The 14,339-nt window shown below is 45.4% G+C and overlaps 1 protein-coding gene across 1 annotated transcript; it reads right to left on the reverse strand.

Moving 5' to 3' along the window:
- RPL19 (ribosomal protein L19) lies at nt 1-4,448 on the reverse strand. The gene is made up of 6 exons (XM_072111525.1): nt 4,361-4,448; nt 2,298-2,404; nt 2,091-2,213; nt 1,233-1,353; nt 488-598; nt 1-195 (listed from the first exon to the last, which is right to left on the reverse strand). Exons 1-6 carry the CDS (start codon nt 4,363-4,365, stop codon nt 69-71), a joined length of 594 nt encoding a protein of 197 aa, XP_071967626.1. The 5' UTR covers nt 4,366-4,448; the 3' UTR covers nt 1-68.
- Nucleotides 4,449-14,339: the final 9,891 nt, after the last annotated feature.

Raw genomic sequence — 14,339 nt, forward strand, 5'->3', positions numbered from 1 at the left:
TGGAGGGTTGAGGATGGTTTATTGAGCTTGCACATGGCAGTACTCTATATACACATGGGGTACACAAGTTATTTCTTGCCAGACTCCTCTTCCTTTGAGAGGGTCTTGATGATCTCCTCTTTCTTGGCCTGAAGTCTTTCCTCACGGCGCTTCCTTGCCTCCTTTGTCTTGGATCTGCGAGCTTCTGCCTGATCACTATATAGATGGAAAGAAAATGTGCAAGTATTTTAGACACCACATTACTATTCTACACATTTTCTTTAACTACAGCACTGACAGATCTGAGTATTGTACCAGTAAGAGCACAGAAATTACACCACCAGAGCAAAAAAACACTTCATGTGTCCAATTCTTGAATGTCTGAACCCTTTTCTGAAGGCTGCATTACAATTACTTCTGCCATAGATTACAAATGGCAATAACTGGTATTTATTCAGCACCAGGTTTCCAGTAACCACATCCTCCCCATTCTGTAGCTGATACTTACGCCAACAGCTTCTTGCGAGCTTTGTCTGCCTTCAGCTTGTGGATGTGCTCCATGAGAATACGCTTGTTCTTGAACACATTACCCTTGACCTTCAGGTACAGACTGTGGTACCTAGAAGACAAGACACAAGTAATCAATAACATTAAAGCAGTTTTTGCTACCCACAGAAGACATTTTATAAGACCGTATTAGTGTATTCCGAAAACCCATTATTAAACCCGAAACTGCCTAGAAACTGTTCACATATGGAGTCTCCCAGTAGAGTTGAGCATATAAAGCTGAAGACCATAATCACACATGTTACTTGCACTGTGTTTAGAAGGCAGATGGACCAATTGGTTCCATTACTGAGGAGAACAAGGAAACTACAAGTTAGAGCAATGGCCCATTTGGAGCAGTATAAAAATACTGAATTTGAGTGATTATAGGAAATTGAGAGTGAAAACCTATTCAATGAAAACTGACAAAGCCAAAAAGTAGTAATGTAAAAGGGGGGGGGGGTAGTCACTGTGCCTAAACATGTCATATCAGTGGTATATAACATATTACTATGATGTGCCAACTATCATTAATGACAGATGGGAAACCACACGGCTCTAAGAACACAGTAGTACAAGGCATATTACTACGGTAGTTTGTGGGAATTCCATCAGTGGAACCCTTAATGGACATTAATCCAATGAGAGCTTGTGGTGAGAACATTTTGTACCCAGTTACCAGAACATAAAATCTGCATTAGACTTACATGTGCCTGTCGATCTTCTTGGACTCACGGTAACGACGGAGCAGGCGGCGAAGAATTCTCATCCTCCTCATCCAGGACAGTTTCTCAGGCATACGAGCGTTGGCAGTACCCTTTCTCTTACCTGTACAAGAACAGCACTGTATGAGGCTACTATAAACGGCTTTAGTTTTCACCCTATAGAGACTCCCTCTGCACATCTCATTGGTTTTGACAACTTGTCAGTGGCTTAAATTATTTGATTTTTGGAGCCACAAGCAGGAAAGAATTAAAAGGAGGGAGATGTGGCACATGTACCTTATACTTTCATGCACACGGTGCGTTTGCTTTCAAAACTGCATACGTTAACATCAACATATGAACGAGCCCTTATACAAGTTTCTAGCCACATAAAGCTAAAGAATTTGGTTTTCCATAATTACATGAGATTATGGATCCCAAGAAGATTCACAACATTATAAAACTAAACAAAAAATACAGAGCTAATAGCTGTACTTTATAATTCCTCTATGAAAGCCACATTAGGACTGTCTGCAGCTTTTACACCAGTAAACTGTACCATGTGGCAGGGTATGAAATCTCTATTCTAGCTCATGTTGACAATTGTCTGATCCTTCCTGGCTTGACTAGTATCCCATAGGTCAAAGGCATCGTCTTAAACTACCTTTAGAGGTCTTTTGGCTAAACAGGGATATTATGGGACTTTAACATAGGTTTAGAAATCCTGGCACAAATCTCCTCTGGCCTCCCCCATGACCCCCTCATCTGAAGTTTTCGTAGATCTATATTGTGCAAGATTTTTTTATTGAGAAAAACCTCTTCTGGATGGCAGGTCAGTGGAGCTTAGTGGTGAGTACTTACCAATACCCATATGTCTGCCCTTTCTGCGTGCAAGGGTGTTCTTGCGGCAACGGGCACGAGAATGGACAGTCACTGGTTTACGGATAATCAAACCATCCTTAACCAGCTTCCTGATCTGCTGCCCTAAAAGGAAAGTAGAACCAGAATTAGACAAAGTTTTGCAAGCCAAATAAATGCATTCAAGCTGGGGAATGGGCTGACACTTACGGGAGTTGGCATTGGCAATCTCATTGGTTTCATTTGGATCCAGCCATACTTTCTTCTTGCCGCAGCGGAGGACGCTCGAGGCGAGCCTCTTTTGAAGTCTGAGCATACTATAAAAGGAAAAATAATAATATACATCATTAACTGCATTCACACAATCCTACAGATGTTTCAAGATATTAATGTCCAATCCTCTCCTAAAAGGTCTGTAAAGCAGTTATAAGAAAAGATGCTAATCCAATGTGGGAATCTGGGTTTGTAAAATCAAACCCGCATTGTCCTCTACAGAACCCACTTGTGTGCAATTTTCTGTGGACATTTACTAAACATGTGCCTACACATTAGTTTATTGACAATGTGTCATACACTGGGCTGATGGAATGTGCAAGTAGACTGGCCAGTAGCCATTTACATCTTCCAAGAGAAAAAAAAGTTAAGAAAATATCAATTTACACTCATTTAACCACCAAAAAAAAAACCAAACTACCCAGCAGAGATATCTGCATCAATAAGGAAGAGTTTTTACATTTGATATTAATATTGATGCGCAGTGCAGGAGAGTTCTACCCAATTCAGAAAACAATCTATATACAAGGCAATGACATAGCCGTTTACTAACTGCAATTGATTAGTGAAATATGGTCTGATTAACCAGACTAAGCCTTCCCTTCCTCCACACCAGGGGTAGGGAACCTATGGCTCGGGAGCCAGATGTGGCTCTTTTGTTGGCTGCATCTGGCTCTCAGACAGATCTTTAATAAATAGTGATGACAGCTGTGTGTCTCTTAGACTGATCACTGGACACAGGCAGCGATGTTACCACTGCCTAAGTCTTTTGCGCGACCCAGGCACCATCGTCTAAGCCTAAGTCAAAGAGAAGAGAGTGGGAGCAATGAGGAGCTGGCTGCAGGGAGTGTAGTTAGGTGAGTATTCTGTTTTGTTTTTTTTTGCTGTGGCTTGTTATCTACTGGGGGGGGGGGCATGTGCTGGGGCTACCTATCTACTGGGAGGCTGGTGCATATTGTAGGGCTCTTACAAAATAACATTTTAAAATATGTGGCGTTCATGGCTCTCTCAGTCAAAAAGGTTCCTGACCCCTGCTCCACACGCAAGACATGAATAGGACTAAAGGGACTCCAAGCATCATTGGGTTCTGTTCACATTCAGATATTACACCATCTAATGTGTATTTTAGGGACCAAAGTTTTAGTGAGGTTTAACCACCAACAGCCTAGAGACCAGACAGCTGTACACAATAGTGCAGCCGCAATTGGATGTAATAGATAAGTATGAGCAAGACTGGACAGTAGGACTCACTTATATGGGTATAACATACTTCACAATATTTAGCTAAAAAAAAAATGTGAAAAAGCAAGATCCTGTAGCTTCATCTGCACCATGTGACTGTACAGGAACATTCCTATTCACTACCTGTATGCAGGGATCCTAAAGACTGAGGAAAAACAGAACTGAGGTGTAGATCATCACTGTTCTAGAAATAAGGTTCCAATTGGGCCCCTCCTATATAAAAGATAACGGTGACCCCCTAATATCACTGCTAGGATTGGCAGAAGCTTATCTTATAATACACTCATCAGACCCCCTGCTCTCATCTCATAGCCAATGAACTACCTCCCTCTAATGACACCTGATATAACTAGTCATTAGAAAACAGCTTTAATGTGTAGTTACAATTTCCCCACAAGTATATAGGGGACTCGGTTACACACATCACTGATAGAACTCTGTCCACGCTGATGCGTTATACACATGTAGTCAGGATATTACAAGGCCTGGGCCAGAGAACACGCAGTGTGGGTACATGTAGCAGTGTGACTGGGAGTCTATGCCGGGCACTACACGTCTCAGCCTGTCACACATGTCAGCGGCCTACAACACCAGGAGCCGGGCTGCTTAGCCCACAGGCCGGTCACGTCGGGTAACATTATGGCCGGCTCAGGCAGCAGCCCCACCGGCTCCCAATCACCTCCAGCACCACAGCAGTCTATCTGTGAACCCCCTGAGGTAGATGGCCCTTGTACACCGCGGGTCCCCCGGCCCCTCACCTCATGGCGGCTGCTCAGCTCCAGCTCGGAAAGGAAAGGAAGTAGTTCTGCCGCTACCATTATGACCAGGGGGTGATCCCACTACGCAGGAGGGGAGGTGCTAAAATCGATGTAAATTCGCTGTGTTCACTTAGCCAGAAGATTCATCTGTGATAAATATAACAATGAAATCCAACGTGTTCAAATAAAAATATATTTATATAAACAAACGTTATTAACGAATGTCTTGTGTACGGGAACCCCCATGTAGACAAATTGGTTTCGCCTAAGAGGTGCGCATGCGCATTCCGAGGTCTGCTTCTCACAATCACGTGGGCGGAGCGCTGAAAGGCGTAAAATGGCGACTAGCTGAAACGAAGTATGAAAGGGCGGGGCTCGTGTGAGCAGTGGGCGGGGTAAACGTATCACCGTGCAGAGTGTAGTTACAGTCATGATGTCATCCTTTGTATAAGGGCTGCACTATGCTGCTGCTGGGCACTAGATGGGGTTCCAGTCATACCATGTATACAGGATATTGTTGATTCAACAGATATCACACGGATACATTTATTTTATGACCCCAAAACTTAGAGCAGATCCTATTCCTGCCAGTGTGAGGCTCAGTCAGTCTTTTCTACAAACGTCACATGCTGATGACACATGGGCCACGTCTTGTGTGCTGTACATGTGGCCTTGTGTGCTGTACATGTGGCCTCAAAATTGTACATTTCAATGTTTATTCACATGTTTATTTATGGATATGTTCAGTGTATATGTCAGGGCCCGGGTGTAACTACAGGGGTAGCAGCATAGCTCCCAAACATAGCAGCCCCTATCGGGCCCGCAGTGTGAGGGGGCCCCGGCATCTGGGATATTGAGTGTGTATATACTGTATGTCTCTGTAAGCTATTGTAAGTATGTGTGTATTTGCTGTATGTGTGTGTATATCGGATGTGTATATGCAGCATGGGTGTATATGTTGCATGTATGGTGTGTATATGCTGTATGTCTGGGCCAGCACCTGCACTGGGCATACCCAGCCAAAAGCCGGGGCCCAGAGGTGCTGGTGAGGCCCACATAAGGCTGTACATGGGGGCTGTATCTAATGAATCCATAGGGGGGCTTTATATAAAAAATAATCATGAGGGAGCAGTTTAGGATGATAAACTATGGCAGTGATGGCGAACCTTTTAGAGACCGAGTGCCCACACTACAACCAAAACCCACTTATTTACCATGAAGTGCCAACATGGCATTTCAAGCAGTAACAAGTTGTTACAAGTTCTTAAACATCATTCAATTGTATTGGCTCTTCTAAGGCCACCAATACAGTTGAAAGAAGGTGGGCAAATAATTTCAGACCATCATTGTAGCTTCTCTCCAGGAAGAATGGTGGGACCTGCAGGAGGACCTCCAAAGACAATGCAGTTCTTTCAACACCTTCTCACTTTTCCCGCAGTTTCAAGAGAGCCAGAGAGCAGCATCTCATAAGTTGTTTGGGACTGCAGGAAGATTTGGTGGATTTGGTCCTGTTTGGTGAAATTGGGGCGATGGCCTGAGTGCCCACAGAAAGGGCTCCGAGTGCCACCTCTGGCACCCGTGCCATAGGTTCACCACCACGGAACTAGGGAATATTTTCTGTTTTAGTTTCTGAATTTTTAGTTTCTAAACATAGTTCACTGCAATGGGTCACTGCGGCTCTGTTGCTCAGGGGCCTACTGAAACTTGGAGGTGACCACAATAAGGCCACGGTCACATGTACCGCTAGGCGTCCGTTCATAACGCGACGCTAGCGCACAGGAGGAGGTCCTCGGCCTGAACACACATGCGTTTCCAGGGAAACGCATGGGATTGATAAGCCGATTGCATGCGTTCGTAAGCGTGTGTAAGGCCACTGTCCCGCATTGCGTTTTCATTGCATTTTGAAACACATTACAGCAGCTAAGGAGAGGTGATTTGCCTAATTACATTACTGTTAACATTTGCCTTTACAAAACACTGTGTAAAACCCTGTGTGAAAACCTCTCTGTTCAAACTGGTTTGTGTTAAACTGATATGAATGGAAAAATGCATAAGTTGCTTCCTGCTGTAGAGTGACTTATGTATTCAGCCTATGGCCGGCGCCACACAGGGCGCTTTGTCTGCGCTTGCAAACGCAAACGCAGACAAAGTCGCGCCCACCGGGGCGGGCCTCGGCCCGATCGCATCGGCGTTTCTATGGAAACGCCTGCGATCGGGAAGGAGCCGCCGGTGTTTCGCGTTAAATTAACGCAAAACACCTGCGGCTCGTTCCATATCGCAGGCGTTTCCATAGAAACGCCGATGCGATCAGGCCGAGGCCCGCCCCGGTGGGCGCGACTTTGTCTGCGTTTGCGTTTGCAAGCGCAGACAAAGCGCCCTGTGTGGCGCCGGCCTATGCATGTTTTAGGCTGGTGCCATACGCACCGCTTTGTCTGCGTTTGAAAACGCAGACAAAGCCACACAAGCCAGGGCGGCCCGCAGCCCGATCACATCTGCGTTTCTATGGAAACGCCTGCGATTGGGAACGAGCCGCCGGTGTTTTGTATTAAATTAACGCAAAGCACCGGCGGCTCATTCCCGATCGCAGGTGTTTCCATTGAAATGCCGATGTGATCGACCCGCCCCGGTGGGTGCGGCTTTGTCTGCGTTTGCGTTTTCAAACGCAGACAAAGCGGTCCGTGTGGCACCGGCCTTAAATGGTCCAAGAATGCGACATGTGGCATCACCCTAAGGCCGCGGTCACACGTACCGCTAGGCGTCCGTCATAACACGACGCTAGCGCACAGGGGTAGGTCCTTGGCCCAAACGCACATGCCTTTCTAGGGAAACGCATGCGATTGATAAGCCCATCGCATGCGTTTCTCTGGAAACGCATGTGCGTTTGGGCCGCGGACCGCCCCCTGTGTGCTAGCGTCGCGTTAGGAACGGACGCCTAGCGGTATGTGTGACCGTGGCCTAACGCATGTGTTTTTAAATGCATTGCAACAGCTGAGAAGAGATTTACCTCATTACGTTGCTGTCAACATTGTGTTTACAGAACGCATGTGTTAATACATTAGTTAACATCCTGTTAATGCATGCATTTTGTAAACTCAATGTTGACAGAAATGTAATTAGTCAAACCTCATCTTCTCAGCTGCTCTGATACATTTGAAAAAGCATGCGTTAGGCCGCGGTCACACGTACCGCTAGGCGTCCGTTCATAACGCGACGCTAGCGCACAGGGGGAGGTCCTCGGCCCGAACGCACATGCGTTTCCAGAGAAACACATGCGATCGGCTTATCAATCGCATGCATTTCCCTGGAAACGCATGTGCATTCGTGCTGAGGACGTCCCCCTGTGCACTAGCATCGCGTTATGACGGACACCTAGCGGTACGTGTGACCGCGGCCTTAACAGAACATGTGAATGCAGCCTCAACACTTTTAATCAGGAATGAGCACTCTGCGTTTGGCCAGTAAACAATGCAAAACACATGGGAGGGATTTATCAGGGCTTGTGCAATAGTCGGCTGAGGCCGCGGTCACACGTTCCGCTAGGCGTCCGTTCATAACGCTAGCGCACAAGGCCTGACCTCATTCCGAACGCATTTCCCTGGAAACGCATGTTCATTTAGGCCTAGGACCGCCCCCTGTGCGCTAGAGTCCCGTTATGAATGGACGCCTAGCAGTACGTGTGACCGCGGCATGACATACAAGCCTTGAAAAAGGTGAAATTCCTAGCACACACTCAGGAATTGCACCTATTTCCCTGCTTATGCCACTTCCACGCCAAATGCACCACGTGCTAGGGTATGATAAATCCCCACTCATGGTGCTTGTTCACAAGTGGAAGCCAGCAAGCCATTCATACTCAGTGTATGAATGCTGCCTGTGGCCGCGTTCACATATTGATTGTGTTTCTCAGAGCCCCTTCCGACTGCAGATTCACAGGGTGTTACAGTGTGCATGGAGACTACCTGCGCTGCACTAAGATTACATCAGGAAGAGGGAGGGGGGAGTGCTGAGCAGGCGCAGAGGGGAGGGTGAGACAGTCTAACAACCTGTAAATCTGCAGCATGAAGGTGCTCTGGTAACAGCCCAATAGCCTTTCAAGATCATTAGCATAACTTTTAGCATAAAGTTGATTTTAGAAGGAAGAAGGCCATGGAAAACAAATATAAAAATATACCTGTCACCTGTGCCTGGATCTATCATGTTTGATTTTGGTGGTAGATTTCCTTCAAACTGCACATTTCTCACCCTGGTCAGGCTGCATGATGCAACACTGCATAACAATGTGCATTATCTGGAAATATACACTCACCGGCCACTTTATTAGGTACACCATGCTAGTAACGGGTTGGACCCCCTTTTGCCTTCAGAACTGCCTCAATTCTTCGTGGCATAGATTCAACAAGGTGCTGGAAGCATTCCTCAGAGATTTTGGTCCATATTGACATGATGGCATCACACAGTTGCCGCATATTTGTCGGCTGCACATCCATGATGCGAATCTCCCGTTCCACCACATCCCAAAGATGCTCTATTGGATTGAGATCTGGTGACTGTGGAGGCCATATGAGTACAGTGATCTCATTGTCATGTTCAAGAAACCAGTCTGAGATGATTCCAGCTTTATGACATGGCGCATTATCCTGCTGAAAGTAGCCATCAGATGTTGGGTACATTGTGGTCATAAAGGGATGGACATATTCAGCAACAATACTCAGGTAGGCTGTGGCGTTGCAACGATGCTCAATTGGTACCAAGGGGCCCAAAGAGTGCCAAGAAAATATTCCCCACACCATGACACCACCACCACCAGCCTGAACCGTTGATACAAGGCAGGATGGATCCATGCTTTCATGTTGTTGATGCCAAATTCTGACCCTACCATCCGAATGTCGCAGCAGAAATCGAGACTCATCAGACCAGGCAACGTTTTTCCAATCTTCTACTGTCCAATTTCGATGAGCTTGTGTAAATTGTAGCCTCCCGTTTCCTGTTCTTAGCTGAAAGGAGTGGCACCCGGTGTGGTCTTCTGCTGCTGTAGCCCATCTGCCTCAAATTTCGACGTACTGTGCGTTCAGAGATGCTCTTCTGCCTACCTTGGTTGTAACGGGTGGCGATTTAAGTCACTGTTGCCTTTCTATCAGCTCGAATCAGTCTGCCCATTCTCCTCAGACCTCTGGCATCAACAAGGCATTTCCGCCCACAGAACTATCGCTCACTGGATGTTTTTTCTTTTTCGGACCATTCTCTGTAATGCCTTCAGAGATGGTTGTGCATGAAAATCCCAGTAGATCAGCAGTTTCTGAAATACTCAGACCAGCCCTTCTGGCACCAACAACCATGCCACGTTCAAAGGCACTCAAATCACCTTTCTTCCCCATACTGATGCTCGGTTTGAACTGCAGGAGATTGTCTTGACCATGTCTACATGCCTAAATGCACCGAGTTGCCGCCATGTGATTGGCTGATTAGAAATTAAGTGTTAACGAGCAGTTGGACAGGTGTAAAGTTGGCGGTGAGTGTATGTATATATGTTACCTGAAAGGGTTAATGTTGTTTATACAAATGTGTCTTCCTGAGGTTTAGCGAGCAGGCTGATTGGCTGGCACCTCTTCTACACTTCCACAGCAGAGAGATGATACATTTGTCTTTGTGACTTTGGCTCCTTGTGAGTTCGTTTTTCACGTGCTGTCAAGCTGTCATGTGCTGTCAAGCTCCTGATGCAACAGTGTCAATGCAGTTCCACAGGAGATACTTCCAGTGAAGCCGACCACTGGTCCACACTGACGTTCCTGCAAGCTAATGGCGTTCACTATTGCTACAAGCAGCCTACAGCCCTGCTAGCCCTCCAAAGGAGAGAGTTTACCACTAACCTGCTGTTTGCTGCAGTTCTAAGCCTTCCAGTTAAGGATCTGTGAGTTGTTTAAAGGGAACCTGTCACCAGGGACCGGGTTGTAGAAGCCCATTACACCTGCAAATATGTCTTTCTGCCTAAGAATTTGCATTACAATATAATTGTGTGTTATAACTTACCTTGCTCCCTGACAGAATCCTTTGTGTAGTCCCAGGGGTTGGGCTCTAATTTGGATGCATTTCAAAAAACAACAATTGACTTGTCATAGCTCTTCATTGACTTTTTATATCATATGTTTGTATGGTTTTCGTGCATGTTCTTGGTTACCTACAATGCTCCTAAGATTTGCAGAGTACTTATAAAAGTGCCCAAAATGCAGAGAAACTAAATTGTTGATGGTGATGATATATGTACAGTGCCGCAGAATAGGTTGGTGTTATATACGCTGTAGGAAATGAAAATGTAATAGGTCTGGTTTGAAGTAAAATAACTCAGATATGTCCTTGTATTTTAATAATACAGGTCTCCTCTAGATGGCAGTATCATTTATTCCTCACCTAAGGCAAGCGGCACACGTGGTATTTTAAACCCGTTTTTGGGCCGTTATTAAGAAGTCCGTTAAAAGACACATGCGATTTTGAAATACTTCATTGAGATTTACTGAAACAGAGGTTGCATATCCTTGGTATTTATTAAACCTGTAAGGCTACATTCACATGAACGTAAAGGTGGGGGGGGGGCGTATATATACGGCCGATATACGTCCCCCATACATCGCAATGGGGCATGGCGCCCAACGGGAGGGGTACGCTGCAGCACACGTGCGGCACCTACTGCTCCGTACCCCGTAGAAAGACAGGACATGTCCTATATTTCTCCCCGGAATACGGCGCTGTGCGCCATATATTCCTATGGAGAGCGGCGGGGGTGAGCTACGCTCTCCCCCGGCACTGACGTGTGTCCGCTGTGCTATGGTACAGCGGGCAACGGCAGTGTGAATGTAGCCTAACTGAGTCTGGTTTGTGCTGTACCTTCTGCAGAGCCATTTTCTAGATCTGGTATCTGACCTGATCAGTATATGGCCCCTGGATGGCAGCATTATTGATTGTATTGTTAATATAATTGCATATCCTACATCTCCCTGATGGAAAAGTTTGCCTATTTTTTGACTCTGTGGAAATAGTAAGGAACTTGACCAAACAAAAAATTGATTCTCTGTAATGCACTTTTTACCATCCCCATTAGATTAAAATCTGGGGTCCAAAGAACTTGGTATTGGTTCTGTATTTTTGTATTTATCTAGTATCTGGAACTATAGTTAGGTGCTGAGTTTGGTTCTGGGCCTGCATTTTTGTACTATGCTTAGTTCTTGTGATGTTTTTATGTACTGTGCCTAATACTGGTGCTGTGTTTATATACTGAGCTTGGTTCTGGACCTGTTATTATGTCCTGTATACAAACCTGATTACCATATATGCTGGACCTGAGTGTAAGCCGAGGCGCCTAATTATAACACAAAAAAACTGGGAAGATCTGGGAAAGTATAAGCCGAGGGTGGGAAATGCATGGTCACAGCCAGAGATGGGCGAATTTATAAAAATTCAATTCGACCCGGTACGCCGAAATTTCACAGAAAATTCGATTCTAATCGAATCACTGCATGTGACGTAACGATACATCACAAGCCGGGTCCGGGTGCATGGAGAGGGCTCATGTCTGAGCCCTCTCCATAGCCGGTAAGTCTTTGCTGCATATTGCAGCAATGGCTTACCGGTAACACTTGCATGAAGCCACTGGCAAAGTTGCCAGCGGCTTCAAAAAGATGGCGGCGCCCATGGGCGCCACCATCTTGCCTGGGATCATCGCTCCCCGTAACATAATCGGGGAGCGGCAATCCGCCACCGAAGACCTGAGCCTGCCTTGGTTAACCCCCTCCTTACAATGTGCGATCAGCACATTGTAATGAATTAGGGAAATCCCCTTATACTGTAGTATGGTAGTATATGATAGGATCGATCAGACGACCTAAGGTTAAAGTACCCTAGAGAGTCTGAAAAATAGTAAAAATAATAAAAAGTTTAAAAAAAAATTATTATAAAAAAAACTAAAAATTCAAATCACCCCCCTTTCCCTAGAACTGATATAAAAATAAATAAACAGTAAAAATCATAAAAACATTAGCTATCGCTGAGTCCGAAAAGGCCCGATCTATCAAAACAATTTTTCACTGTGTTTAACCGCGTAAAGGAAATGGTGCCCAAAGTCGAAAATGGCAATTTTTTTGAAAATTTTAAAAATTCTAAATTAAAAAGTGATCATAAGGTTGTGCTGTCTTTAAAAGGATAGCAATGAAAACATCAATAAAAAAGTTGTAAAAAATCCCGTACAGTGAGTGAGACTACCGCCATACCGTGAGGAACCTTACCGCCATACAGTGAGGAACACTACCCCCATATAGTGAGGGTCACTACCCCCATACAGTAAGGAACACTACCGCCATACAGTGAGGGATACTACCGCCACACAGTGAGGAACACTACCCCCATACAGTGAGGAACACTACCCCCATACAGTGAGGAACACTACCACCATATAGTGAGGAACACTACCCCCATACAGTGAGGAATACAGCCATACAGTGAGGAACACTACCACCATACAGTGAGGAACACTACCCCCATACAGTGAGGAATACAGCCATACAGTGAGGAACACTACCACCATATAGTGAGGAACACTACCGCCATACAGTGAGGAACACTACCCCCATACAGTGAGGAACACTACAGCCACACTTTGAGGAACACAACCGCCCTTCATTGAGGAACACTACCGTCCTACATTGAGGAACAGTAGCGCCATACAGTGAGGAACAGTAGCGCCATACAGTGAGGAACACAACCGCCATACACAGGGCCGGCGCTATGGGTAGGCAAAGGGATGGGTAGGCAAAGGCAATTGCCCGGGGCCCCCAGGGAGAAAGGGGAGAATCTCTTCTTTCAAATGAATCTTGAATTGTGTTTCTAGGTGCTATGGATCCAGAGATATTCAGGTTTAAAGTGAGAATATCAGGTGCCATTTTATATATAAATATCTCCGTTTTCCTACATTTTAGAAACACAGTTTAGATTCATATAAAAGAGGAGACTTTCTTCTTTCATAGGAAAAAAGGAGTGAGGTTCTATGAGTCACAGAACCAGAGATACAGCTCTCTGAAGTGTCTCCCCCATCTCCAGATTCTTAGCCATCAGCCTGCGGGAGCATTTGCTGCACACAGGAGCTGCTGCACCTCACAGATAATGGAAATATTCACTTTATATGTTACTAGTACTACATTTTGAGAAGGGATAATATCAACTAATATTCATGTTTTTAACCCTTCTCTATGCAAATCTAAGAACACACTTTGGGCCACATGTATCAATCGTTTTTTTCTGTTGTTTTTGTGCCTTTTCATTGAGGCGCACCGTTTTTGTGCCATTTTTGCGACTAAATGCCAAACTAGCTGCGCAGCAAAAATAACCAGCTTTCCCTCATTTATCCTAGCAATCCAGATGTTTTGATGCGCCTAATGATATTCATCACTTGCGACTTTTCATTTAGGCGCAAAAACGGGCGCAAAAACACTCCAGCCCGAAGGTGGCGTTATCTGAGAAGAAAGCACTGAGCCCCTTTGCAGAACAGCTAATTTCTAGCAGCAGAGCTCATCCAGACACTGCAGACACTAGAACAGATCATACAGACATGAGATACTCTGCAGACACTAGTACATATAATACAGACATGAGATACTCTGCAGACACTAGTACAGATACAGACATGAGATACTCTGCAGACACTAGTACAGATAATACAGACATGAGATACTCTGCAGACAGGAGCTGCAGACTCTATTTACAGTTCATCACCTTCTATTTACAAAACATTCTGCAGAATCCTGAGCTCAAAGCAAGAGAGAAGAGAACTTTACAGAATGTTGCACCTAGTACTGACAAGTGTCCCCAGTGTAATTCTGCACAGTATCACCAGTGTATCTGAGGGGGATACTGTGCAGAATTACAGGGGTGAAGCAGGAGACCAGCATTGGGGATCCCCTCCAGGAGAAGCCCCTGCTGAGGAGATCACTGGGTG

The sequence above is a fragment of the Engystomops pustulosus genome, chromosome 6 (genome assembly GCF_040894005.1).
Source record: "Engystomops pustulosus chromosome 6, aEngPut4.maternal, whole genome shotgun sequence".
Classification (NCBI taxonomy): Eukaryota; Metazoa; Chordata; class Amphibia; order Anura; family Leptodactylidae; genus Engystomops; species Engystomops pustulosus.

Coding starts and splice junctions, on each gene's coding strand:
- RPL19 (XM_072111525.1), bottom strand. Junction 1,354..2,090: donor GGGCAGACATATGGGTATTG/GTAAGTACTCAC, acceptor GTTCTTGTACAG/GTAAGAGAAAGGGTACTGCC. Junction 599..1,232: donor AAGAAGATCGACAGGCACAT/GTAAGTCTAATG, acceptor CTTGTCTTCTAG/GTACCACAGTCTGTACCTGA.